Here is a 27,458-nt window from a genome sequence, read left to right on the forward strand (position 1 = left end):
CCCTGGGGAACCTGCCCATCACCCACGTGAAACTTCTTTCAAAACAAATGAATCGTGTAAGAATGCAGAGTGCTAGCTTTACACACCTGTCTTCTGACTGACTGGTGGCCACTCTGGAACCCCGCAGCGCCTGCCAGGCCCTGGCCTCAGGCTCCTCCACAGCACGCTCTCCACAGCCCTAGCGGGAGGTACGGAGGGCCAGCTCGGAGAACCCGCCCCAGGAGTCCCGGAGCCTGAACGGAGCGGGTGCGGGGTGAAGCTGTAGGGAGGCCGCTCGCCCCTCCCTCCCCACAGGCACAGCCCCTCCCGCAAGAGCGCCAGCCTACAGGCGGGAAGGCAAGCTACCCACAGCCCCGGCGAGGCGGCGCTCGGGTCCCGACGGCCCCGCCAGGACCGGCCGCCTGCGGGCCGGACCCGAGCTCGGAGCCAGCGCGGGACCCCCGGCCACAGGGCCAGGGGACCAGCCGTCTTAGCGTGAAGCCACTCATGCGGACACTCGCCTTGGCCTCAGCAGTTTCTAAAGATGACAAAGCGTGGCTTTAACTTTTCGGAAAAACAAGACCAAAGCAAACCACCAGGCTGCTTGGTCACCCGCAGCCCCTGTGGTGCACAGAGCAGCAGGCTGTGCCCGGGCTTCCTGCTCCGCCGCACAAAGGACCAGACTCACACCGACCACAGGGAGAAAGAGTCATTTATTCGAAGTCTTCACAGAGAACAGCGTCCTGACATTTCTTCATATTTAAAAACCGAATTTTTATTCTTCCACCAACATGGTGAACAAAGCACATACAACCATAGGCAGAGCACACGTAACGGCAAAGAACCAACCCGTAGGAACCCTTCCGGAGTGACGGTCACTGTTAAGTAACTCTGAAGGTCAGGAGCTCCTAACGAAGGGCTGTGTGGAGCCGCACGTCCCCCCACCGGCGGGTCCGCAGCCCCGCGAGCGCAGCCCCTGCAGGCGGGTCAGTTCCCTCCCGCTCCGCTCAGCCTCTCGCCATCACGTGACCGCACCAACCACTGTGGCTTCTGGAGCGTTTTAAAGCCGTCCTTCCCTTTGGACAGTCCTGAGAAGCTTATTTTTATTTTTTTTTTTAACTTCAAACATTTGTGGGAAAAGAGGCAACATCACCACAGACCCCACGGTGCCCGATGGTACCTCCATCAGGAGCAGGGGGCCCACTGTCCTCCCAGGAACAGCAGCACCACCTTGAAAACTACAGAGAAAACCAGTAAGGTGAGAGAAGAATGACACCAGGAGGAGGAGACTACCCTCTTCTTCCACGTTTTTTTTTTCCTTTTCAAAAACAGTATTAAATTAGGAAGCAAACAGGAAGAAAAAAAAAAACGAATCCATTACATTTTATTATTAATACATCTTCAAGTGTTATCCTGTACTTCTACCAAAAGGTACTAAAATTTTGGAAAAATCTAAATACAGGACCTATCAATCAAAGTAATCCCGCAGAGGTGGTCCCAGTACGCAGAAACCCTGACCTTCTGGAAGCACAGAAACAAACATCCACACGCTGAGGGACGGATGGAGGAGGTTCAGCAGGGCTTCCGACGGGCCTCAGGTATCTTCCATCTTTGTGTGAAAACTGCATTGAACTCACAGGGGAGACTCAATTCAGATTCAGGATCTTGAGGTGGCACAGCCAGGGTGGGCACAGAGGCATCACACAGCCCTGTGGAGACCGTTTACAAGGATGTGCCTCTGACACGGGCTCCACCATGAGGGCCACGGCCTCTGGGAAGGTCGCCCCAGTATGCACACTGCTGCCGGCTGATGGCTTTAGCAGCCCCATAATCCTTCCTTTGATGTCCAGGGTCAATGTGATCCTGGTCCCACCACGGCTACGAGTAGATGCATGAAAAAGAATCTCGCTGTGATCTTTCCTGCAAAGGAAACAGCAATAAAATTTACTGCCCAGTCACAACGGAGGAATTCTTGTAAACGAGTACCTTTGTGTGTGCCTTTGCTCTCGGCTCTGGAGAGAGGGCCGTGAGCGGAGGACAGGAGGAGGCCAGGGCACATCTCACAGCCCCGAGAGGGGCTTTACAGCTGCGCCATGTGCCATTCGCTTTGCTCACACAGGGCTGTGAAAGCCGGCGGCTATAACTCGGGCTCCGTTCACAGGACAGATACTAGAAAGGCAGCCTGTTTCAGCCCCGCACTCACTCCGACTGCTTTCGGGCCGTCCTACACCGTGACAGAGGTATGCACTGCTTGCGTGGCAGGCGTGGCGCCAATGGGTGGAAGTTCGTTCCTGTCATGTCAGCAGAGCTCTAGCAACACCCACACACAGGGCACATACACAGGGGCCTCCGCCGCCGGTCGGCTCTGCTGCGGACGCTCGGGCCTGTCTTCGTGCGGCTGCAGCCCCAGCTCCCGAGCCGCCGGGCACTCACGACAGGAAGGCTTTGCTCTAGGGCTCGACTCCTGTTCCTGCTGAACTGAGCCAGTGTGTAAAATGAGAACTGATATCAGCTCAGTAGGCACCGGAGGGCGGGTCCAATTGACAGCCCGGAGAAGCAGTGCCTCAGCTGGGAGCTCGCTCGGCCTCGTCCCGTGGGCGGCTGCAGGAGACACAGAAACCTGGACTGCAAATACAAGAGAGAGTTCACCGTGCTCGGAAATCACAACAGGGAGTCTCCTTTGAAAGTACCCAGCTCTACTCACACGCCATCGACTGCTGACGTGGGCTTACTCGACTTTCGTGGTTCACTGGGTTTTAGATTTTTAAAAGAATAATTTTGCAGCTTTCAATACATTTGAACTTTCAGACACCGGTGTCTAATTAGCGGATTTATATTTCCGTAGACTTTTGGTATGTTCCTTGCATTCGTAACAAGACAAAGTGCATCATCGCTGGGGCCAGGCAGGCTCTTGTCCTCCAGAATCGTGCTCGGTCCCCCAGCTGACCGCTCAGCAGCGGCCTCTGCCCCGGCAGCTCCAACTTAACTGTCCCCATCTCACCTTCTCTTCAGGTGCAGAACTTAGCCACTGTGAACAAAGCGGAAACCAGTCACTGTTCACCAATCAGCTAAGCTCTGCACCTCGTCAGAGAGGTCGTCGGCTGGGCATAATGAAAGGGCTGGAGAGCATCTTCCAAGGCTGTTGGCTTCTTCTGTTTCCAGAGAGGAGCTATGAGATGTATCTGTTCCCCAAACTGCAGAGAGAGAGTAACTACGGCTTCTGGAGGAGCAGTCAGGGTCGTGGTTGCGTGGTAATCCCTGGCAATGTGATTTTAATCTTAAGTCACAAATCAGCATGCCAGGAACCCAAGCAGCCAGAGCACTTGGGGGCAGCGCCGCAGGGCTGCCCACACCGCACGCACCAGCTTCCTCGGGCACCAGGTGACAGCACCACCTCCAGGCCTGCTACACTACCAAACGGGTTTTATTTCTGTTCACTATTCATTTACTGGGCGTCCTAGGGGTACAATTTTTTAAAATCAAAGGACTCACGGATGACCATACACATGCCAGTGCAGCTTTGGAAGATGAAATGAAAAATGCACTGACCAGCTGTTCTGGGGTAGCACGGGGAAAGCGTGTGCACATGACCCTGTGTTCATCCAGAAGGGCAGGGACAGAGGGGCGGTGAGAAAAGAGCAGGCTTGTGACTGGGACTACTCCTTTGCCTGCTTGGGGCAAAAACATCACAATGAAGAACTGCCAAAGCTGTGTAGCCCGCGGTGGTTTCTCCACAATTTGGAACCCAGGGAACATCAAAGGCATAGCCTGCACCACTGCAGTTTCACACACTTCAAGAAACACAAACTCTCCGTGAAATTAAAAATCTGAAGAGAAATACGATTTATACTGATCACTATATGAGGTTGGCAACACCTAACTGTGTAACTGTTCTGTGTTTTAAACTGGCCCGTCGTTGAACAGGCTCTGAAGCTGCCACAGGGGAGCTCTGGGGAAGCCTGCACATAGCTGCTCTGCTACGAGATATACAATCGTGGCAATTATTCCCACCACTTCCTCTCCTGGCCAGCATGGCTCCTTGACTCTTCTGGAAGAACAGAACCGGACTTTAGAAAACCTTTCCTCTCTTTAGTATTAGAGTTCTTTCAGATAAATAGGACAGTTAAACATATTAGACAGAAATGGTTTTTTATAAGAGCAAAACATTAGAAGCAAACTAAATATCCCACAATAGGTTAAGAATATCAACATAAAATCTTAAATATCCATTAAAATTATAGAGAAGCTATATGACACGAAACATGCTTGAAATTTGATGCTGTTTTTAAAAAACACAAAATTAGACATACCCTATAATATCATGTAAAACCTTAAAGCAAACCAGAGAGTCAGAGAAATGATGTTAGACCAAAAAAAACCCACTTATAATCCCACAGTTCTACTTACAAAGCTTTATGTACCACTGCTAAATCACTTTTAGAATGCAGAAATCCACAGTTAAAAACTGCTAAAACGTGAACGTAACAGGTCAGTGCCAAGCACATTTAAGAGAGGAAGCAGTTTAAATATTTAGGACTCCCACTCGAGGTAACCTGCCCGCCTGCCAGCAGACACGCAATGTGGAGAAATTCAGGACACCGGGGAGGAAGGACCTGCCAGCCTCGCCCACCAGGCGGGGACAGCCCGAGGGACCGCAAGTTCTCACACGGCTGCTCACAGCTCAAGGTGTGGGGAACCCACCACACACCCCCGCCTCAGCCTTCCCCTTGAAGACGCGGCTCACGGTTACACGAGGCTCCCCAGCGCACCTTCTAACCAGCTCAGGACGTTCTCCTGCGAATTCCCTCCCCACAAATAACAAAACCGGAAGTGGCCAAAACGGCGCCGAGGAAGAATGTTCCGCCGGGGTGGGCGGCACGGGCTTTCCAGTGGCTGCTCGGCCAGACGAGGTGCCCCCGCACCCTAAGGGAAGCGGCCCTCAGCTCACCACACGGCTTACTGGCTTACTCAGCTCCTAAGAGGAATCTCAGAGCCAAGCAACGAGAAAGGAAAGAGAGAGAATCACCTCTTTAATATAACATCTCGGCCACCACCTCCGCTGAGGATCTGTCCATCTGCTCCTTGCTCAGCTCGAAGCACCTGCGGGCGAGACGCTGCTGCCGGGCATCCTCACTCACCATCAGCTCCCCGTAGAGGTAGATGCCCATGGCCTGCGGAAGGCACAGAGGCCAGAGAGCTGAAGAAAAGGCAATCGTGTGTCCCCACGCGCTCGAGTGCACAGTCTGTGCTTGTTCCGCACGGACTTGCTGGTCTGGAAGTTACAAAGACCCTAGAAAAGACAGACGGCTGAACAGCTGTACTTCAGGAACCTGCAGTTTTCAATCCCCTTCTCTTTCTTGTTCTTCTCGCTGCAACCCCCAAGGAATTCTTGGCTATCAGTTCCGTCAACAGACCCTGGTGGTTGAACTGACGACACTGCGAGCATTTCTCTAGTGATGGCTGACGAGGACAGGGAGGTTCCCATGGTGACTGACCCCCGTGGAAACCCCCGCAGCTGAAAGGAGCACCCGAGGCGCCGTGTGTATGTCACACAGACACAGGCCATCTTCCCAGGAAAGTGTGTGCCTAGCACAGCTGGGGAACGAAGACCACCCCGTCACATGGCGCCATGGGTGGGGAGAACCATCGGGCCGCCCTGGAAGATGTCTGTTGCTCCAGCCCAGCCTGCCAGCTCCCTTCAACGGGCCCCACGACCACGGCAAACACTGGCTCTTCTGTTTCGAGAACAATGACTCACATCTGCATTTTTCCTCCAGTTTTAAAAACAGCCAGTTATGTTCTGGAAAACCAAAAGATCCACTTGGTTCCGCCTTCTCTCTTGTTCTAAGCTTAGTTATGCTACAGATTACGTTCTCCTGGAGCAAATTAAAAGAAGGATCTCAAATACAGCGCAAAAATGAAAACTCGGTGGTTAGGGGTTCAAAAATTCTTTCCTGAAAAAGCCGATGGTAATCCTTATTTGGCAAAGATCATGGTTCCAAGTATACTGCAGTTAATTTTGGTTTTCAGAACAGGCCTTAAGTTGCTCTTACATTTTGTCCTTATACTCCCCTCTCTGTTTCCAAACACCTCTCGCTTCACTGTGCAAATGTGACATTTCTTCTGGTACAAAGTCGTGTATTTTTCTTTGCGGGAATAACGAGCCCTCACTTGCTGGCTGCCCCCTGTACTCAGGCCCTCTCAAAAGTCCCTTTGTTGCCCCTACCCCAGCTCTCCACCCCAACCGAAACATGGCTCCATGCTGTCAGCCCACAGTGCCCGGCAGAACGCTCACTCAGAGGCACACACTGGCCACGCCAACAGGAACGAGCTGCAGCCAACTTCCCGCAGCCGACAGAAGCCACGGCACATGCACCACCACGGACAGCCACGCCGGGGGACACGGTGTGGCGGAGTGCTGACCCCCATAGGCTGCGGCCCAGCAGAGGCGGCAAGGAAAACGTCTTCCAACGGGTTCGTGCACGCACGTGCTTCCTGTGGGCTCCTTGCAAGGTGATCGCTTTCCCTGGTGAACAGTGAGGAAAGTTCTCACGGGAAGGAATCTCAGCACAGGGTTCCACTTGGTGTGGCACGTGCAGATACAGACCAGACTGTCCCAGCTAGCTGGGGCTCTCCCAGTCTAATCTTCATACATACTTTAAGTGAGGGCCACTGAAGGCACAGGTACACACCATGGCATCACTAAGCCACAACCTTGACCTAATGAATCTGAGGTTCAAAGATGAAGAAAGCTCACGAGCTCTGCCCATGCTTCATGTGGTAACGGCAGTGGGCCACAGTTACGTCAAACCAAGGGAGCTTCTAAGGGACATGATTCAATGGGATACAAAGAGGAAAAAAATCAGCTCAAAAGTCTGGTAGGTAAGCACCTAACAACTCTTTAAAATCCTTGAAAAATGTTTAAATATTTGTTATTTAAATAGAGATGTCGACAACTTGGGTGCCCGTGTTACGTCTACTGCATAGTCAGGGAACAGCATGTGAAGAATCCCCATCTGCTGAAAATTGAAACTTACCCGATCCTCCTGAAGGAACCTCTCCACGTGTCTGTACGCTTCTGTGTATTTGTGCTTAACAACAAGTTCACACCATCGATGGCGAACCTTAAGAAAGGAGAAGATCCAGTAAGCAAAAAACTGGTAGGCTTCCTTGGCCTAACAAGTTTAATGATGGAGAGCCTTTCCTGTTAGAAAAAGTTAGTCTCTGAAGTATATTAACGTTGTTGACGCTTTTAAATTTCATTTTAATTTCATCTCTTTTACAAAGGAAGGAACCATGAGGTTCCTTCATGAGGAGGGCTGCCAGTCAACTTTAGGGGAAGACGATGCATGTTTCACTTAGGTATTTTGATGTTTTTAAAGACAATTTTGCAAGATAATAGATAAATGCAAAACGTTAACTGGGAAATTAAACACACATCCCCAGGCAGCCAGGCTGGTGCTCTGCCCTGCAGGATGCTGTCAACGAAGGTTTCCTTTATAAACCACAACTACTTAATTTCCTGCAATAACCGATTTGGTTCAGTGCTGGTGACTGCAACAATAAACACAGTAAAAGGAGGAAGACACTGCTCTCCACATTCCTGAGAGGCAAAGCGCACCCTCTGAGGAGCTCAGGGTGCCTGCCGGAGGGGAAGGAAGGGGAGCAGCCCACCCTGACGCAGGCAGATCCTGCCACACGCCCACGAGTGTGTGCTGCAGGTCTGCACGACCTACTGAAAACAGACAAGCTAAATGTGGGTGCCCTTTAGTAAAGATACGTGACACAAGGTTTACAAGCAGGAATTTGCCAGGAAACCCTCCCCCAAACCCTACAGACAACAGGGGAGCTGGATCCCAGCACTGGCTGCGTCTGCGGTTAAGAGGCAGTCTCGCACCACCCCCCATCTCCAGGCACTTCAGACACATTCTTTACGTGGAGATGCTACCTACATTTGGTTTAAGAATTCAGTCCTGGGCCGTCTTCTACTGCATTAAAGCCCTCGCAATTAAATCCGGTGAGCAGTCCACCATTTTATATTCCATTATTGGTTCAACACTAGCCATACATGGAAGTGATTATGTGCATTTGAAAAATAAAAAAGCCTCCTTCCATCACTCTTTGTTTTTACTGCCTTTGAAAGAGGGAGACCCTTTATTGTAATCCATTTGTGGCAATAGTAAAATGTAAGCAATTTCAACATTCTGGCTGGGGCCCCTGTAAATTATACCATTACCCACTGATGGCCGGATCGCTTCTTTAATCCACCATAAATGCATTTACACACAAACAATTAGGAATGAAGTCAAGAAAAAATCTTTTGGAAAGAATCCTTCCCCTAAGCTACAGTGCACTCTGAGACATGAGGGGGTTCTGGTGGTGGGCCCTTTGCTTACAGGCAGCCAGGCCCTTTGAACTTCTAAGAAAAGGATGCCAACACACTTTTTACATTCATGAAGGAATTTCAGAGGCACATGGAAATGAGCTAATAGCCTTGGATCATCACAGCAAAAGGGAAGCAGGTTGGGCTGGACAGGTCTTGGAAATCTTTCTACCTTCAACAAAATGTTCTCTTTCCTATATAGCCAATAGAAATTAACACCATAAAAGGGAAAGGGTAGCCCTTAAAATATCTGGAGCAGAAGAACAATTGAACAGAGCTCAGATACTGTACCAACCAGAGAAGAAGCTACCAGAACAACCAAATCCCCGCTCTCATGCTTTGGTTTGAGTACCAAAGGCTGAGCACTGGACAGAACCCAAATGGGGCCCTTGGATGCCTCCATTTCTCGTTTCTGTCCCAACTCACAGAAACCACCAGTCCCATCCGTGCACCAGTGGATGTGCTGTGTCTTTTTGTTTGCGAGCTCTGTGAAAGGAGAAGGCCCCGGCAAGTCAGTGTGGCCCGGTGGGATGTCCGCCATGCGGCCTGAGAGTCAGGGGACTGGGGCCACCTGCTCTCACTTCTCACCACTGCACAGGGGGACAGCTGTACCAGCTTTTAGGAGAGCCAAGTATAAGAGAACTCTTGTCAGCCTGACAGTGATCTAACGACTTAGATTTTGCAACCTGATCACACCAAGCCTTTGACAGGGACAGTTGTTTATCGCTCCAAAACTTGGGGACACTATATTTTTTTAGACCTGATTTTGAGAATGGAGGTATTACTGGCCTCCCATTGTTCTTCTCCCTGTGCTCTCCTTCATCTTATTTACACATACAGAAATAACAAAGCATAAATTGGGGTCTGTTTCCTAGGAGGATAAGGTCCACAGAGAGGCAAAAGGCAGGGTCGGTCCCACTACAACGACTGGAAGAAGATCCAGGAGCTGAGCTGCGTGAAAGAGGCTCTTTCACAACCAATATGAAGTCAGCATTTCCACTTCTCTTACTGTTAAAAATAGTTAGTTGTCACAATTAATAAGATCTAGTCTTCTGACCCCTGAAGGCTAACATGGCATCCAGGAAATACAGACCAACCCCTCTCTCCACCCCACAAAGAGCAGAAAAAACAACAAGCCTTTTCATTAAAAAAGAATTAAACATAATTCAAAGTTTCAATGACAGGATGTTTAAAAGACATCACAGAGATGCTATGTGAGGCCGAAGGCCCAACAGATACCTCTTGCTTGTGTCCAGGGTTTTTACTTCTCTTCGCATTTCTTTGAGAAACAAAGAAAATTTTTATCTTTTATCCTCTGAACTGTCCAGGACCCACAATTCGCAAGGCCAGTTGTCACACCTGGAACGGGGCTCTTCCTGAAAAGCTAGCAGCAAAGTGACATGTGTCACAATTTCTCCCGGCAATATTTCCACGGTGGGCACTGACGGAATACCTCCTTTCTCCAGATCACTGAGAAACTTAAAAAAAAAAATTCCTGACAGAGGTCACCACACTTGTATCTGGCTCCTTCCTCTGTTAATAATGGAGGAAAGTGAAGTTCCCGGTGCTGGGGAGCACCAGAGAATTCAGAAGCAGAGGCAGGTCTCTAAGAAGAAGGCTGTCTGTTCTGCAGATCTGCTCTTCTTTATTTTCTAATTAATTAATTAGTTAATGGTGGTAGTGGTCACCTTGTCTTTTAACTTCCTCAGTGAGGTGAAAAGTAAACAAACACCACCACATAAATACATCTGTGGGAACACCTGGGCCCGGCAGGCCTTCCACAAGCGTCTATGGCCTCTTGACTCCGTTCGTTTAGCGTCAGCGTTTCACGGGTGTATACATTACGCTAAAACCAATCAATACTTATACTTTGAATACTCACATTATTCTGCAATGTCTCAAGAGAGAGAAAAAAATTTAATGACTTTTTCAATGGTGACTCAGGTTCATAAAGTCATTCCAAACTCACGCTAGGAATCACCTGAAAGCCTCGAGCCAGCAAACCTCAGCCCTGAATTCCAGCAACGCGGTCACGCCACCGACAGGTAAGGGGCAAGGGCGAGGGAAGGGGGAGCGGGCAGAAAAAGAATAAGAAATCTCGAGAAAATCAGAAAAGGGACGTTTCAGGAGTGGGAAGAGGCGGAGCTGCCCGTGGCGGCGAACAGCAGGGTCGGAGGACCTGGAGCACAGCACCCTCGTTCCAGCCGCCCCAGAGCGTGTGGTGTCGCAGGGCACTGGAAGCCTTGCCTCTGGAGCACGGGCCCATCTTTTCCTCACTGAGTCTTCAGTGCAGACAGCAGATGGTCTGGCCCACCTCCTGCCAGGACAGGAGCACATCCACCACCCACAGCACGCTGAAGGTTCCGTAACACAAGCAAAGCATTTAGCAGTCCCTGGCACAGGAATGAGGGGGGATGATGATGATGGAGAAAGGGAACGTGGGTCCCCGACTCTTGCCACAATGAAGATGTGCACACACAGGTGTGCACCCATTATACTCTGGTCCAACAAGAATTAGTTGGACTAATTCGAACACTTTTCAAAGTGTTCTGCTTAAGGGACATTGAACAGAAAAATGATATGGGTGGTTCCCTCAGTGCGCGGGTAGGTTTTAAATTGGCAGTGCTAATTTACACCTTTGGAAATGAATTCCAGAAGTTTCCAGGTTTCCAAAGCCTCCATGAACAGAGGGTGAGGAGCATACAAATATCAATGCTCTCCCAGGAGTGCCCACTAATGCAATGGTTCTTTGGGGCTGGGTGCACATGGGAGGGTCTCAGAACTGGGGGCAGGAAGAAGGAAGGGTAAGTCTGCAGAAGCCCATTCATGTCAGACCCACGTTTGGTGATAGGACATTCAAACCCTCCTATAATTCATGTAACTGTAACTGCTCCAGGATGGGGGACCCCCGACCCACAGCAGGGACTCCACCGGGAGGATGGAGTGCATCCGTGGTAACAGGCCCGAGCCACCTGGGAGACCTGAGCAGACCTGTGTCCTGGGTATACAAAACATTTCACATGATATGTATACATGTGTATGTGCACACACACACACACACATCGAAACAAAAGTTTCTTTTTTAATACTTTCCTTCACTGTATGCAACTGCTGATAGTTATTGTTCTTCTTTCTTTATGCTGGCTGGCAACCTACTAAACTGATTTCATGACCCACTGGGTCCTGATCCAGAGCTGTCTCCCCAGGGCGGGGGCTAGGAGAGCCTCTGCCCCTGGGCTGCTGTGGGAACTGCCCCAGGTCGCTGCAGCAAGCGTTAGGATTGTGACTCCCACACAGTAAGTGCTTGTCTTCTCAGCAGGTGTAGCATGTTTCTGGCTTTCATTTCCACTTCAAAAGTTCTATTTCTTGAATTTATAAAAACTTGACTCCAAGGAAAAGTTTGTTAACTGGTGAAAACCGAAGGAGCAAGGTGCCTGTCAGGTGGGTGTCCAGGAGGGAAGGCACTGGCAGGGAGTGGGAAGTGGGAGGGAGAGGATGGGACAACACAGCCGAGGAAGAAGAGCCGGCCCGCCCTGCGCCTAGCCTCAGGACTCTGAGACACCAGCGCCAGCGGGAACCCGCAGAGGAAGCAGGGCCTCCTTCAGGGAGGGGCCTCCTCGAGGCCTGGGCCAGCCGGTACTTACCACCCACCCTCGGGGAAGTATACCCAGGGGCCAGGCGCCTGGGAATTTTCCAAACCCGTCTGTAAAGACAGGCTTGCCCCAGCGTCAGCTCCAGGCACATGGCACTTCTACCATTTCAAGAACGTTATCACTACCCAAGAGGCCCAGGCGAACTGAACGACTTCTGGCCGGCCGCTCTGACTTCCAGCAGTGCTGGAAAAGCGGGACCTGCCTTGTAGGGTCAAACCACAGCTCAGATTCAGGGACAAGTCCCACGATCCTCTGGGCACCTCTGTGATATAACCACACGTACCTCTCATTTATTAATTGTTCCCTCCTGGAAAAGGAAAGAAAAACTGCTAAAAGACCAGCCCCCCAATCTCTTCAATCTGAGAATTTTAATGCATCCAGAACCAACTCCTATTAAACTCTAGAACAAGGGGTTGCCAATTTTTTTCTGTCAAGGGCTATACACAGTGAGCATTTATGGCTTCTCACCCCATTTGCCCTTGTATCACAAGAGCAGCCCTAGATAGCGTGGCTATCTTCAGATAAAACTTTATTTACCACAAAAAGGGCAGTGGGCTGGACCAGCCAGCTCTAGTCTGCTGACCCTTGATCTGCAAAGGAAGCCCACGCCTTAGGCTGCCCGAGTTATGTGCTAACCCCCCAAATCCACCAGCACGACGCCAGAGAACACAGAGCTGGGAGGCCCTCCCCAGCTGGCTCCGGCGAGCTTCTGCCCGTTCTGCCAGGAAATCTCGGGTGTTCTTGAATGTGGGGACTTTGCTTTCCTCCGTGGACTGCACTCCTCTGTGCCGAAAAACCTGCTCTGGCATTCGTTCGGAAACAGAGCACCTCTTGGCCTACAGCCCAGCATGAATGCAAGGCGCCACTTGTGGGTAGGGGACCCAACACTGAGGAAACACGAACTTTAAGAAGAATAATCCCCTCCACCAGGTCACTCCCAATCTCCCTCGCTGACCAGACGCTTCCTCTGCAAATCACTATACACCCCAGACCCTGCGTTCATTAACACTTTACAATTCTCAATGCTCTTTTTATACCTTTTATCTCGTTTCTTTTTTTTTTTTTTTGGTCTTCAATTTTAGTGTGTTCTCCATGAAGCTACTTCAAAGAAATAATTCTTACATGAGAACGCTCCCCCACAAGCTGCTTATTATCTTATGGACTAATTTTCCAAAGGAGTCTTCAGACTTTCCTTAAACATAATTCTTCTTTTAATAAAAATGTAATCTGTAATTCCAGTACATATAAGGACATATTAGGGAGAAAAACATACGTGGGTTATTCAAGCAGTTTAAATCAGTCTGGGAGAAGACATCTTAAACACTAAACTCCCTTGGTTGGGGGGTGTGGGGGGCTGGGTTCCTTCGAGGTGGAGTCTGCAAAGCAGGGTCTCACAGAAGCCTCACTGTGCCTGAGGAGTAAGTGGAGTCACAGAGGCTGAGCAGACGCGCTGCAGGGTTAGACAGAACCAGCTCAGCGTTAACAGCCTGGCCCACACCCCAAGCTTGGTTCTGCTAGCCACTGTGCCGTCAACAAAGCACACTACACAGTCAAGGTCGGACTCAGAAAATCAGCTGGGTTGCTTCTGTCACTGCAAGCCTGGAACCAGGGTTTGTTTTGGTGCACAATCACTGCCACGCCTGAAAAAGCACCTGTGGCTCCTGCACACAGCTGCTTCCCTTGCTTTATTTTTGAATAGTAAAAGTTATAAACGGATAGCTTTACATATAAACAACATGGATATATTATTTTGTGTTTTTCCTTATTCTCCATTTGCTGCCGTTGGATTTACTAGCTTAGTGTGGCCCATATACTTTAACGTGGTAACAACTGCAGGGCATCCCCTTATTAATACACTACAGTTCCATTAGTCTTTCAATCCTCTGACGATGCCAGAAAAGTCCATTTCAATCAACTATGAACTGTGTCCCAGAAAGTCCCAAAGAGTGTTAATAGCCTTTAGCTTTTTACCAGGAAGGCTATGAGGGGTCAAGTCAACAGAGGTCAAGGACATCTGCTGTGACACTAGATGGCACTGCTGTGGCCCCACCTCATCCAGCACACCCTAGGTTAGTGGAATGACCTGATATTGATATGTCCACATCCCTGAACTCACCTCTTGGGCCCAGAATTCCGCAGCTCCACCCGCTTCCCCATGGGTCGCTCTCTCAGAGCTGTGTCTTACATCCTCTCCAGCCCAATGTTCTTTGAAACTGCTGTCTCCTTATTCAGTAGTTTATGTCTTTACTAACAATAAAGTACAAACTCAGTGAGAGCGTGGGCCTGGGAGCCTTCAGGCTATCTCCAGGCCCTGTCTCAATGCCTGGCACATAAGTAGCTGCTTAATAAATGTTTCTGAATAAACGTACCATTTAAAAAAACTCAGAATGCTTTTCAGCTACTTTGAAATTATAATGCACAGTTGGAAGCTGTAAAATGCTTTGAAGAATGCCACCCATCCCATTTATGACAGGAAGCACTCCTCTTTTTAAGTCCTTTTGATTTCAGAATTTACTGTTGAAGGGGAAAAAAAATCTGTCCAGGGAACACGATCTGGGAAGCCCATTAAACCTCATTTTGAGGTCCATTTTATAATCTGTAAACAGAAAGACCAAGGCTCATGGCTTTTGCGAGTTAATAAGTCTAACGCTGCAATAAACAAACCTCCTTTTTAATTTGCGTCCTTAAGTTAGACTTAACGTTGCTTTAAAGTGGGTTTACTGCTGGTGAGGGAAGCCTGCCTGGCAGCCTGGGCGTGGGGAGGCCTTCCTAGAGCAGCTCCAGAACAGACAGCCTTTCCAGCAGGTATTTCGTTTAGGGGCATCTGTAACGGTCCAGGATGTCTCATCTACTCATTCTCATGAGAAAAGATGAGAGCACAGCTGAGTGTACAGCCGTCACATAAAGATTTCCAACACTTCTCTTCTCCTTCTCTCTCTCACCTTACAGCTCCTTACTCTCAAAGGGCTGAGATCTTAACACTGTTTTAACCAAAGGGAACGAAAAGTTGCTCTGTTCACTGCCACAAAGCCAGGCTAGTAAACCCCCTTCGCCCTGAAGTTAAGACAACAAACGAGGCAGCGGAGGCTCTCAGCTCTTTTGCAAGGGCTCTTGCTAACCTTGCTTGAGTCAGACCCTAAAACTCTCCGCTCTATGTTAACTGGATATAGCCGGTAATAACGGGTTTTACCAGTTATAACTAGAGCTGTGGCAACGTGCAAAACAGGGATCGTCCAAACCTGCTATCGGGATCATCACACCAAGTGTGCACATGGAGTGACGGTGAGGATCAAAGGTGATGACAAACATCAAGTTTTATATGTTATCTCAGGCAAATTCCAACCTTTCTTCCTTCTCCTATGTATATACTATTTCAATGAATGACATTAATGCCATGCAAGGCAGCTGGCTCCAAACAGTAGAACTCAGTAGCCCATGTTGAGTCCACCCTGAAATACAGCACAGTGAGCCTTCCCTCCCTATCAAAACGGCACACTAAATGGTAAAACATTCCAATATGGAATTCCACCTCCTTTCCTCATTTCATTAACATACGACACGTGGCCTTTGCTAAAAAAAAGGACTTTTACTGTTGGCAGAAAACTGACCATGGGTTACTTCCTCTGAGAAGCTCTGAAGGGGCACTCGTGCTTTCTCTCCATTTCCTCAGGGGCAGACGTGACTGACTCCGGAGGGCCTCACCACGTCTGCCAGAAAGGTTCGCTCCCTCCTGAAGGGGTTTCCCTATAGCTTTAGTTATCCAATCACCTTATCCTGTCATATACTAGTCACTCTATTCCAGAATACCTGGAGATCCAGGAAACGTCATTCTCCAAAAAAATAAGTACTGGGTATTAAGGATGAAGTGGTGAATAAAACAGACAAGATCCTGCCCTCTTTGAGCTTATAGTTCAGTAGAAAGTCTAAGAAAAATCCAGTAAGCAGGCAGAAGCAGACTCACGTTAGTGACAAACGCCCTGACAGGAGATAACAGGGTGCAATGAGGGCAATGGGAGTGACCCAGGGATGTAGTCAGGAGACTCCCTGAGAAAGGGCCACTCTAACTAAGAGACAAAGGAAGAAAAGACACCAACTGCTGAACGGGGCAGCCTAAGCTCAGTCGATTTCCAGCCTTACCACGTGTTCCATGAAAAAATTCAACCCTCCCTTCCCCGTTTCTTCTTAGTGGCTATTTCTTCCAATACCTTCCTTACAGAAGCTAGAGAAATGAACTTTAAAAATTAAACCCGAAGACTTAAATGTAAGAGCTAAAACTATAAAACTCTTAGAAGAAAACACAGACATAAATCTTCTAGACATTGGATTAGGCACTGGTTTCCTAGATTTGACACCAAAAGCACAAGCAAAGTAAGAAAATACAGGTGAATCGGACGGCTTCAAAATTAAAACGTCTGTGCTTCAAAGGACACTTTCAAGAACGTGAAAAGACAACCTAAGAAAATGAGAGAATATTTTTGCAAATCATATACCTGATAAAGATCTTGTATCTAAAATATACAAACTATTATAATTCAATAATAAAAAGAAAAACCTGTTTAAAAATGAGCAAAAGATCTGACTAGGTATTTTTCCAAAGATGTATAAGTGGCCAATAAACAGATGAAAAGATGCTGACCATAATTAGTTAATAGGGAAATGAAAATCAAAACCACAACGAGAGGGGCCCCGTGGAGCGTCGACGCCTGGAAGAGGATGCTCTAGAGGCAGGGGTCCCTGTGGGAAGTTGCCACTCCCCTAGGGCACTGCTCCACGCCTCAGCCACCTCCTACCCTGGCTTTCTTTCACCGCCACCCACTGTACTTTGTGTCTTGTCACTCCCGAGTCATCTTACCTCCAGTTTTCCAGAAAATAATTCGGATTTTCCTGTTAACCCCTGTGCATTTCCAGTACTGCCGACAGAAGTAAACGCATGGATGAACAGGCTGAACAAAAATTCTGGAGGTTGGGAAGTTATGATCAACGCTAAGACCCAGCTCCACCCAATGGCCAGCAAGCTCCAGTGCTGGACGCCCCATGCCAAACAACTAGCAGAACAGCAACACAGCCCCATCCGTTAGCAGAGAGGCTGCCCCAAATCATACTAAGTCCACAGACACCCCAAAACACACCACCGGATGCAGCCCTGCCCACCAGAAAGACAAGATCCAGCCCCACCCTCCAGAACACAGGCACCAGTCCACTCCACCAGGAAGCCTATACAAGCCACTGAAACAACCTTAACCACTGAGGGCAGACACCAAAAGCAATGGGAACTACGAACCTGCACCCTGCAAAAAGGAGACCCCAAACACGGTTAAGTTAAGCAAAATGAGAAGACAGAGAAATGTGCAGCAGATGAAGGAGCAAGGTAAAAACCCACCAGACCAAACAAATGAAGAGGAAATAAGCAGTCTACCTGAAAAAGAACTCCGAGTAATGACAGTAAAGATGATGCAAAACCTTGGAAGTAGAATGGAGAAAATACAAGAAACGTTTAACAAGGACCTAGAAAAACTAAAGAGCAATCAATGATGAACAACACAATAAATGAAATTTAAAATTCTCTAGAAGGAATCAATAGCAGAATAACTGAGGCAGAAGAACGGATAAGTGACCTGGAAGATAAAATAGTGGAAATAACTACCACAGAGCAGAATAAAGAAAAAAGAATGAGAAGAATTGAGGACAGTCTCAGAGAATTCTGGGACAACATTAAACGCACCAACTTTCGAATTATAGGGGGGCCCATTAGAAGAGAAAAAGAAAGGGGCTGAGAAAATATTTGAAGATATTATGGTTGAAAACTTCCCTAACATGGGAAAGGAAACAGTCAATCAAGTCCAGGAAGCTCAGAGAGTCCCATGCAGGATAAATCCAAGGAGAAACACGCCAAGACTCATGTTAATCAAACTATCAAAACTTAAATACAAAGAAAACATATTAAAAGCAGCAAGGGAAAAGCAACAAATAACATACAAAGGAATCCCCATAAGGTTAACAGCTGATCTTTCAGCAGAAACTCTGCAAGCCAGAAGGGAGTGGCAGGACATATTTAAAGTGACGGAAGGGAAAAACCTACAACCAAGATTACTCTACCCAGCAAGGATCTCATGCAGATTCGATGGAGAAATTAAAACCTTTACAGACAAGCAAAAGTTAAGAGAATTCAGCACCACCAAACCAGCTTTACAACAAATGCTAAAGGAACTTCTCTAGGCAGGAAACACAAGAGATGGAAAAGACCTGCAAAAACAAACCCAAAACAATTAAGAAAATGGTAATACAAACATACATATCAATAATTACCTTAAATGTAAATGGATTACCATTTGGTCTTATGTTCAACCAAAAGACACAGACTGGCTGAATGGATACAAAAACAAGACCCATATATATGCTGTCTACAAGAGACCCACCTCAGACCTAGGGACACATACAGACTGAAAGTGAGGGGATGGAAAAAGATATTCCATGCAAATGGAAATCAAAAGAAAGCTGGAGGAGCAATTCTCATATCAGACAAAATAGACTTTAAAATAAAGACTGTTACAAGAGACAAAGAAGGACACTACCTAACGATCAAAGGATCAAACCAAGAAGAGGAGATAACACTTGTAAATATTTATGCACCCAACAAAGAAGAATCACAATACATAAGGCAGATGCTAACAGGCATAAAAGGGGAAACTGACAGTAACACAGTCATAGTAGGGGACTTTAACACCCCACTTTCACCAATGGACAGATCATCCAAAATGAAAATAAATAAGGAAACACAAGCTTTAAATGACACATTAGACAAGATGGACTTAACTGATATTTATAGGACACTCCATCCAAAAACAACAGAATACACTTTCTTCTCAAGTGCTCATGGAACACTCTCCAGGATAGATCATATCTTGGGTCACAAATCAAGCCTTGGTAAATTTAAGAAAACTGAAATCGTATCAAGTATCTTTTCTGACCACAACGCTATGAAACTAGATATCAAGTACAGGAAAAAAACTGTAAAAAACACAGAAGCATGGAGGCTAAACAATATGCTCCTAAATAACCAAGAGATCACTGAAGAAATCAAAGAGGAAATCAAAAAATACCTAGGAACAAATGACAATGAAAACACGACGACCCAAAACCTATGGGATGCAGCAAAAGCAGTTCTAAGAGGGAAGTTTATAGCAATACAATCCTACCTCAAGAAACAAGAAAAATCTCAAATAGACAACCTAACCTTACACCTAAAGCAATTAGAGAAAGAAGAACAAAACCACCCCCCCGAAGTTAGCAGAAGGAAAGAAATCATAAAGATCAGATCAGAAATGAAGGAAACAATAGCAAAGATCAATGAAACTAAAAGCTGGTTCTTTGAGAAGATAAACAAAACTGATAAACCATTAGCCAGACTCATCAAGAAAAAAAGGGAGAAGACTCAAAATCAACAGAATTGGAAATGAAAAAGGAGAAGTAACAACTGACACTGCAGAAATACAAAGGATCATGAGATTACTACAAGCAACTCTATGCCAATAAAATGGACAACCTGGAAGAAATGGACACATTCTTAGAAAAGCACAAGCTTCCTAGACTGAACCAGGAAGAAACAGAAAATGTAAACAGACCAATCACAAGCACTGAAATTGAAACTGTGATTAAAAATCTTCCAACAAACAAAAGCCCAGGACCAGATGGCTTCACAGGCACATTCTATCAAACATTTAGAGAAGAGCTAACACCTATCCTTCTCAAACTCTTCCAAAATATAGCACGGTGAGGAACACTCCCAAACTCATTCTACGAGGCCACCATCAACCTGATACCAAAACCAGACGAAAATGTCACACAAAAAAGTAAGCTATAGGCCAATATCACTGATGAACATAGATGCAAAAATCCTCAACAAAATACTAGGAAACAGAATCCAACAGCACATTAAAAGGCTCATACACCATGATCAAGTGTGGTTTATCCCAGGAATGCAAGGAATCTTCAATATATGCAAATCAATCAATGTGATAAATGGTATTAACAGACTGAAGGAGAAAAACCATATGATCATCTCAACAGATGCAGAAAAGGTTTTCGACAAATATCCACACCCATTTATGATAAAAACCCTCCAGAAAGTAGGCAGAGAGGGAACCTGCCGCAACATAATAAAGGCCATATGTGACAAACCCACAGCCCACATCGTCCTCAATGGTGAAAAACTGAAACCATTTCCTCTAAGATCAGGAACAAGACAAGGGTGCCCACTCTCACCACTATTATTCAACATACTTTTGGAAGTTTTAGCCACAGAACTCACAGAAGGAAAAGGAATCCAAATCGGAAAAGGAGAAGTAAAACTGTCACTGTTTGCAGATGACATGATACTATACATAGAGAATCCTAAAGATGCTACCAGAAAACTAGTAGAGCTAATCAATGAATTTGGTAAAGTAGCAGGATACAAAATTAATGCACAGTAATCTCTGGTATTCCTATACACTAATGATGAAAAATCTGAAAGAGAAATTAAGGAAACACTCCCATTTACCATGGCAACAAAAAGAACAGAATACCCAGGAATAAACCTACCTAAGGAGACAAAAGATCTGTATGCAGAAAACTATAAAACACTGATGAAAGAAATTAACGATGATACAAACAGATGGAGAGATATACCACATTCTTAGATTGGAAGAATCAACACTGTGAAAATGACTATACTACCCAAAGCAATCTATGGATTCAATGCAATCCCTATGAAACTACCAATGGTATTTTTCACAGACCAAAAAATTTCACAATTTGTATGGAAACACAAAAGACCCTGAATAGCCTAAGCGATCCTGAAAAAAGAAAAACGGAGCTGGAGGAATCAGGCTCCCAGGCTTCAGACTACATTACAAAGCTACAGTAATCAAGACAGTATGGTACTGGCACAAAAACAGAAATATAAATCAATGGAACAGGACAGAAAGCCCAGAGATAAACCCACACACATATGGTCACCTTATCTTTGATAAAGGAGGCAAGAATATACAATGGAGAAAAGACAGCCTCTTCAATAAGTGGTGCTGGGAAAACTGGACAGCTACATGTAAAAGAATGAAATTAGAACACTCCCTAACACCATACACAAAAATAAACTCAAAGTGGATTAAAGACCTAAATGTAAGGCCAGACACTATAAACTCTTAGAGGAAAACATAGGCAGAACACTCTATGACGTAAATCACGGCAAGATCCTTTCTGACCCACCTCCTAGAGAAATGGAAATAAAAATAAACAAATGTGACCTAATGAAACTTCAAAGCTTTTGCACAGCAAAGGAAACCATAAGCAAGATGAAAAGACAACCCTCAGAATGGGAGAAAATATCTGCAAATGAAGCAACTGACAAAGGATTAATCTCCAAAATAGACAAGCAGCTCACACAGCTCAATATCAAAAAAACAAACCACCCAATCCAAAAATGGGCAGAAGACCTAAATAGACATTTCTCCCAAGAAGAAATACAGATTGCCAACAAACACATGAAAGGATGCTCAACATCACTAATCATTAGAGAAATGCAAATCAAAACTACAAAGAGGTTTCACCTCACACCGGTCAGAATGGCCATCATCAAAAAATCTACAAACAATAAATGCCGGAGAGGGTGTGGAGAAAAGGGAACACTCCTGCACTGTTGGTGGTGGGAATGTAAATTGATACAGCCACTATGGAGAACAGTATGGAGGTTCCTTAAAAAACTAAAAACAGAACTACCATATGACCCAGCAATCCCACTACTGGGCATATACCCGGAGAAAACCATGATTCAAGGAGTCATGTACCACAGTGTTCACTGCAGCACTATTTGCCATAGCCAGGACATGGAAGCAACCTAAGTGTCCATCGACAGATGAATGGATAAAGAAGATGTGGCACATATATACAATGGAATATTTCTCAGCCATAAAAAGGAAGGAAGTTGAGTTATTTGTAGTGTGGTGGATGGACCTAGATAGTCTGTTATACTCAGTGAAGTCAGTTAGAAAGAGGAAAACGAATACCATATCCTAATACATATATATGGAATCTTAAAAAAAAAAAGGTTCTCATGAACCTCGGGGCAGGACAGGAATAAAGACGCAGACGTGGAGAATGGACTTGAGGACGTGGGGAGGGGGAAGGGTAAGCTGGGACGAAGTGAGAGAGTGGCATGGGCATATATACACTAGCAAATGTAAAATAGATAGCTAGTGGGAAGCAGCTGCATAGCAGAGGGAGATCAGCTCGGTGCTTTGTGACCACCTAGAGCGGTGGGATAGGGAGGGTGGGAGGGAGGGAGACGCAAGAGGGAGGGGATATGGGGATACATGTATACATATAGCTGATTCACTTTGTTATACAGCAGAAACTAACAGAACATTGTAAAGCAATTATACTCCAATAAAGGTGTTTAAGGGCTTCCCTGGTGGCACAGTGGTTGAGAGTCCGCCTGCCGATGCAGGGGACGCGGGTTCGTGCCCCGGTCCGGGAGGATCCCACATGCTGCGGAGCGGCTGGGCCCGTGAGCCATGGCCGCTGAGCCTGCACGTCCGGAGCCTGTGCTCCACAACGGGAGAGGCCACAGCAGTGAGAGGCCCGCGTACCGCCAAAAAAAAAGATGTTTAAAAACAAAAAACCACAATGAGATAGGTCTTCACACCCAGTAGGATGGCTAAAATGAAAGCCAGACAATAACAAATATTGACAAGGATGAAGAAACACTGGAACCCTCATACACTGCTGGCAAAGATGTAAAATGGTGCTCTGGAAAACAGCCTGGCAGTTCCTTAAAAAGTTAAATAAACTAACCATATAAGCCAGCAATTCTACTCCTTAGGTATAAGTCCAAAAAGAAGTGATAATTTACATCCACACAAAACACTGCACCCAAATGTTCACAGCAGCGTTACACATACAGCCACAAAATCCAAATGTCTATCAACTGATGAACAGTTAAACAAATGGGGTTTACTCATACCATCACAAGTATTTGGAAATAAAAAGCAAAGAAGTATTGATACGTGCAAAACATGGATGATTCCTGAAGACAGTATGCTACGTGAAAAGAAGCCATTCACAAAAGGTGTATGTGATCCCATTTACATGAAAGCCCAGAGTAAGCAAATCTGTAGACACAGAAAGATTAGTCTGGTTGCCAAGGACTGGAGTAGGGGGGAGATGGGAATGACAACTAAAGGGTACAGGGTTTCTTTGCGATCGGATGATGAACACATTCTATAATTGACTGTGGTGATGGTTACACAGCTCTGTGAATACATACTAAAAACTACTGTTGTGCACTTCGAAATGGGTGAATTATATGGTATATGAATTATTTCTCAAAAAAAGTTGGTTTTAAAAACAAGCCTAGAGTCAAGCTGGGGAAGGCTGTTTCAGGAAATGGTACTACTCTACGCAGTCAATTCCTGAGAAGACCACCTGCTGTCCTGACAGTAGAGCCAGGCGGACAAGCCTGCTCTGGGCTGCTGCTGGCTGGCTGGCTGCTCTCCCCAGTGCCTGTAGATTTCCACGCTCGGCGTGGTCATCTGCTCCTACCCACAGATCAGTTGGTCTATGGAACACAATTCCATGTGGTTCAAAGCTGCAGCAACATGTAGACTAAGTAGCTTTAAAAATCATTTTTAGGGCTTCCCTGGTGGCACAGTGGTTGAGAGTCTGCCTGCCGATGCAGGGGACAGGGGTTCGTGCCCCCGTCCGGGAAGATCCCACATGCCGCGGAGCGGCTGGGCCCGTGAGCCATGGCTGCTGAGCCTGCGCGTCCGGAGCCTGTGCTCCGCAACGGGAGAGGCCACAACAGTGAGAGGCCCGCATACCATTAAAATAATAATAATAATAATAATAATAATAGTAATAATATTTAAAAACTCATTTTTAGTGCCACCCCATAAAGTCTGCTGATCTTTAAATTTCGTGCCCTGACAAACACAAAATACCATCATTTGCACATAAACAGGGGTCCTTTCATTTTTTAAAACAATTTGAATTCAATACAACTGTTTTCTCTTTGCTATCAGGTACCAGCACAAACATTCGCCCCTAAGAGGCATAAGCTGCCAGGGAATCCTGTAGGATCTATGGAGCACCGCCTCCTCCCTAAAGGGCAGGTTCAGGGACCATACTTAGGCCGCTGACGCTGTGGGAGCCTCCCACAGACTACAGGAAGAGCTCATTTTATCTACAGCCTGAAGGTTCCACAGCTTGAAGGCCAGAGAGAGCGAACTCTCAAATTCTGGTGTACCATGGAACTAGAGAGCAAAGGAGGGTGCACCGGAAAGGCACCAGAGGGAAGAAGAGCAATCTGGAAAGGTATTTTGGCAAAAGTGAGCCCTCTATTTTAGGGCACTGAAGGCAAACTTTACATGGGAATGAGACTCTATAATTGCGAAAGAAAATGGCAGTGGGCTCACAGATAACTGTGTGCTTTTTTGGGGTATGGATTTCAGTACAGAAATCTAATACAAAAATATATAAACTACTGATGGAGGTATAAAGAACCTAGAAACAGCAATAAAACCCCACATGTTGATTTTACTCACAACAGCATTAAAGACAAAAGGAACAGGAGATGTAGCTGGGTTTGGGGCACTATGGAAAGAAGAGTGTCAGGGCAATGTTATTTATTAACCCAGAAAATGTGTACATCTCCACATCTTTCTGAGAAAATCTGTACAGACTTGGCGGGGGAGGGGGGAACATACACAGATGGCAAGAGGTGATAATGCCCCTTAAATCTCCAAATATCTATACAGTAGGACGTGCTGCTAAGTACATGGAAGAAAGAATGGCAAAGAATAAGCAACCAGGGACTTTTCTAATAAAGTCTGGCTGAACCTGTAGCTAAAAGCCCGCCGTTAAATGCTCTTTTCCTCTTTTATTTAACAGATAACTTCTAAATGCTTTGACTGATTATAATTGTTTACTTAAAAGGTCTTTTCAGAAAAATTAGGCAGATTATGCCACCAGTGGTTCATTTTTTCTTTAAACAAACATCTGATCAGCCACAATGTCCTGTAACAATTCAAGGTAAATAAAACTCAGGCCCTGGCCTCAGGAACAAGAGAGGAATACTCATCTAAAAACAAAGTCCATCGTCATTTTAGCTCAGTTTTCAAAAATCATTGTATCACTATATAAAGCAATGGAGACTTTTTTGGTCTCCAAAGGTTTCCACAGAAAAATTCTAGGGGCACTGAACTGAATAACAGAGAAAGAAAACGCCAAGAAGAAATATCTAGAGATATCTTCCTGACTTTGAAGAAATGTTCTAAAGCAGTAAGTGTTTCATAAACCAAATACAACAAAGAAAAAAATACACAAATATAACTAAAGAATTATATAAGAGCTTTTTATCCCACATTATAAAACGCACATGTTTTAAAATCCCAATATGTCTAAGCAACCAAAGAAAATCACCCCAACCCTTTTATCAATCCATACCCTGCCCAGCTTTCCAAACTCTACAAATTACAACGCTGTATCAAAATGACAGCCGCGTCCCTCACCAGGACTGTTTTAGCTTTTTAAAAAATGGATATTAAGTCACACTACTTATAGGTCACATCCTCAAGTTCAGATCCATCAATGTTTGACCCTCTGATTTGCAACCTGAGCTTGACCATGTCAAGGAGCCAAGGAGCCAGACCCCTTGTCCCTGGGAAGAAACTGTGACAAACCTGCCCAATGTTGGATATGGCAGGTGTCAAACTGCCTTTCTGGAAGCTCCCATTCCATCGGGCTCCTTGTATTTTACCCTGGAAAACCACTTTGCTAATTGCACCACACCGTTCCAACCCTCCACAACGGTCTCCTTTTTTTTTTTTTTTTTTTTTTGTCTTTTTGTCTGCGTTGGGTCTTTGTTGCTGCACGAGGACTTTCTCTAGTTGAGGCGAGCGGGGGCTGCTCTTCGTTGCAGTGCACGGGCTTCTCATTGCGGTGACTTCTGTTGCGGAGCACGGGCTCTAGGCACGCAGGCTTCAGTAGTTGTGGCACGCGTGCTTCAGTAGTTGCGGCTCGCGGGCTCTAGAGCGCAGGCTCAGTAGTTGTGGTGCACAGGGTTAGCTGCTCCACGGCATGTGGGATCTTCCCGGACCAGGGCTCGAACCTGTGTCCCCTGCACTGGCAGGCATATTCTTAACCACTGTGCCACCAGGCCCCAACAGTCTCCTTTTTATGTTCAATCTGAAAACCTGCCTCCTGGCGCACTGTTCCACAATGGTGCCTCCTGACACTGCTGGGCAGTGACCTGGGGAAGCCTGGGGATATGCGTTCCCCCAACACAGACTCCAAAAGGGAAGGAGGGGAGGAAGAGGCGCCCACCAAGGGGGCTGGGGCCGGCGCTCTGGCACTGCTCCTATGCTTGGGCCCTGGTGACCCTGCACAGCTCTGCAGTCCTGCAGGGGCTGTGGCGCCAGCCCGGCAGGCTGCCCTCACACACCGCCGTGATGACAGGACCTGACGTCAGCAAGGCTGGTTTCTGCCTTTGTGCTACTTAGATTCTGCATCGAGGTGTATCAAAGGGGAAGGAGGCACCAAGTTCAGCACACCGCGGTTTACTAAATATAAACTGTTGAGCACCCTGAAGTGGCAACAGAGCCCACTGAGATTACATCTAACCTCTCCTCTAAACTCTTCCTGTGAGGAGCACAAAATAGAAATGTTTTCTTTATTTTGTAGCCAGAATACTACAGAAAAGCAGCCAGGGGAGAAAAGGGGAGTGCTGAGCCCCTGAACGGACGGCAGGGAACGGACCCTGAACACTGTGCAGAAGACGACGGTCATCATGACCAGAAGGAGTTTTAGCATAAAGGGAATGGGCAGAATCACAGCTACAGATCAGTCTTACATTTTAAACATATGATAACCTGACTAAACCTTTATTCTCTGCCCTTTCAGTATGCCTCTCCAGAGGTCGGTTGATAATGGAATGTTCTCTGTTCACAGAAACTATGCTTTTGGCTCAAATGAAATTCAGAAATGAGCGTCGGAGCTGTCAGACTTTTGTGGGCCTGCAATCGTGCCTTCCACTTGTGGACTTCAAATAAATGCTGCGGTATTTTCTTTTCAAATGAACAATGAGTTCTCTTACTGACCAGTATTAAAATCTACCCCCTCCCCGCATATGTAAAACCCACCAAGGGAGGTGGCCAGTTTACACGGTTTTCAAGGGCTCTTCCACCTGCGCCAGAGGAAAGGCAGTGGTGAGGGAAAGGCCTGCAACGTTGGATGTTCTTCCATTTGCAATCAACCTTGAAAGTGTCCTTTTCAGAGCAGAATGCAGACAGATACTGGCATGGCTTTCTCTGGGCACTAGTGGTAAAACAGATTTGTCCTCACTCACTCACCTGTTTCCTTAGATTTACTTGCTACTACTACTTTATTTTGCAATTCCTTCTTTTTCTTCC

General features: G+C 46.5%; 1 protein-coding gene across 21 annotated transcripts in view; it reads right to left on the minus strand.

Moving 5' to 3' along the window:
• Window positions 1-27,458, minus strand: part of AOPEP (aminopeptidase O (putative)) — a 539,402-nt gene that overhangs the window by 180,466 nt on the left and 331,478 nt on the right. For 8 of the 21 annotated variants that reach the window (XM_033411434.2, XM_049711498.1, XM_049711500.1 and 5 more), the window contains 2 exons: window positions 7,017-7,103; window positions 5,276-6,505 (listed from right to left, as the gene is read on the minus strand). In XM_033411434.2, the coding sequence (XP_033267325.1) occupies window positions 6,275-6,505; window positions 7,017-7,103 (318 nt within the window). In that variant the 3' untranslated portion in view covers window positions 5,276-6,274. The other 13 variants (XM_049711499.1, XM_049711494.1, XM_004283037.4 and 10 more) reach the window with 5 other exon arrangements.

The sequence above is a fragment of the Orcinus orca genome, chromosome 6 (assembly GCF_937001465.1).
Source record: "Orcinus orca chromosome 6, mOrcOrc1.1, whole genome shotgun sequence".
Taxonomy (NCBI): domain Eukaryota; kingdom Metazoa; phylum Chordata; class Mammalia; order Artiodactyla; family Delphinidae; genus Orcinus; species Orcinus orca.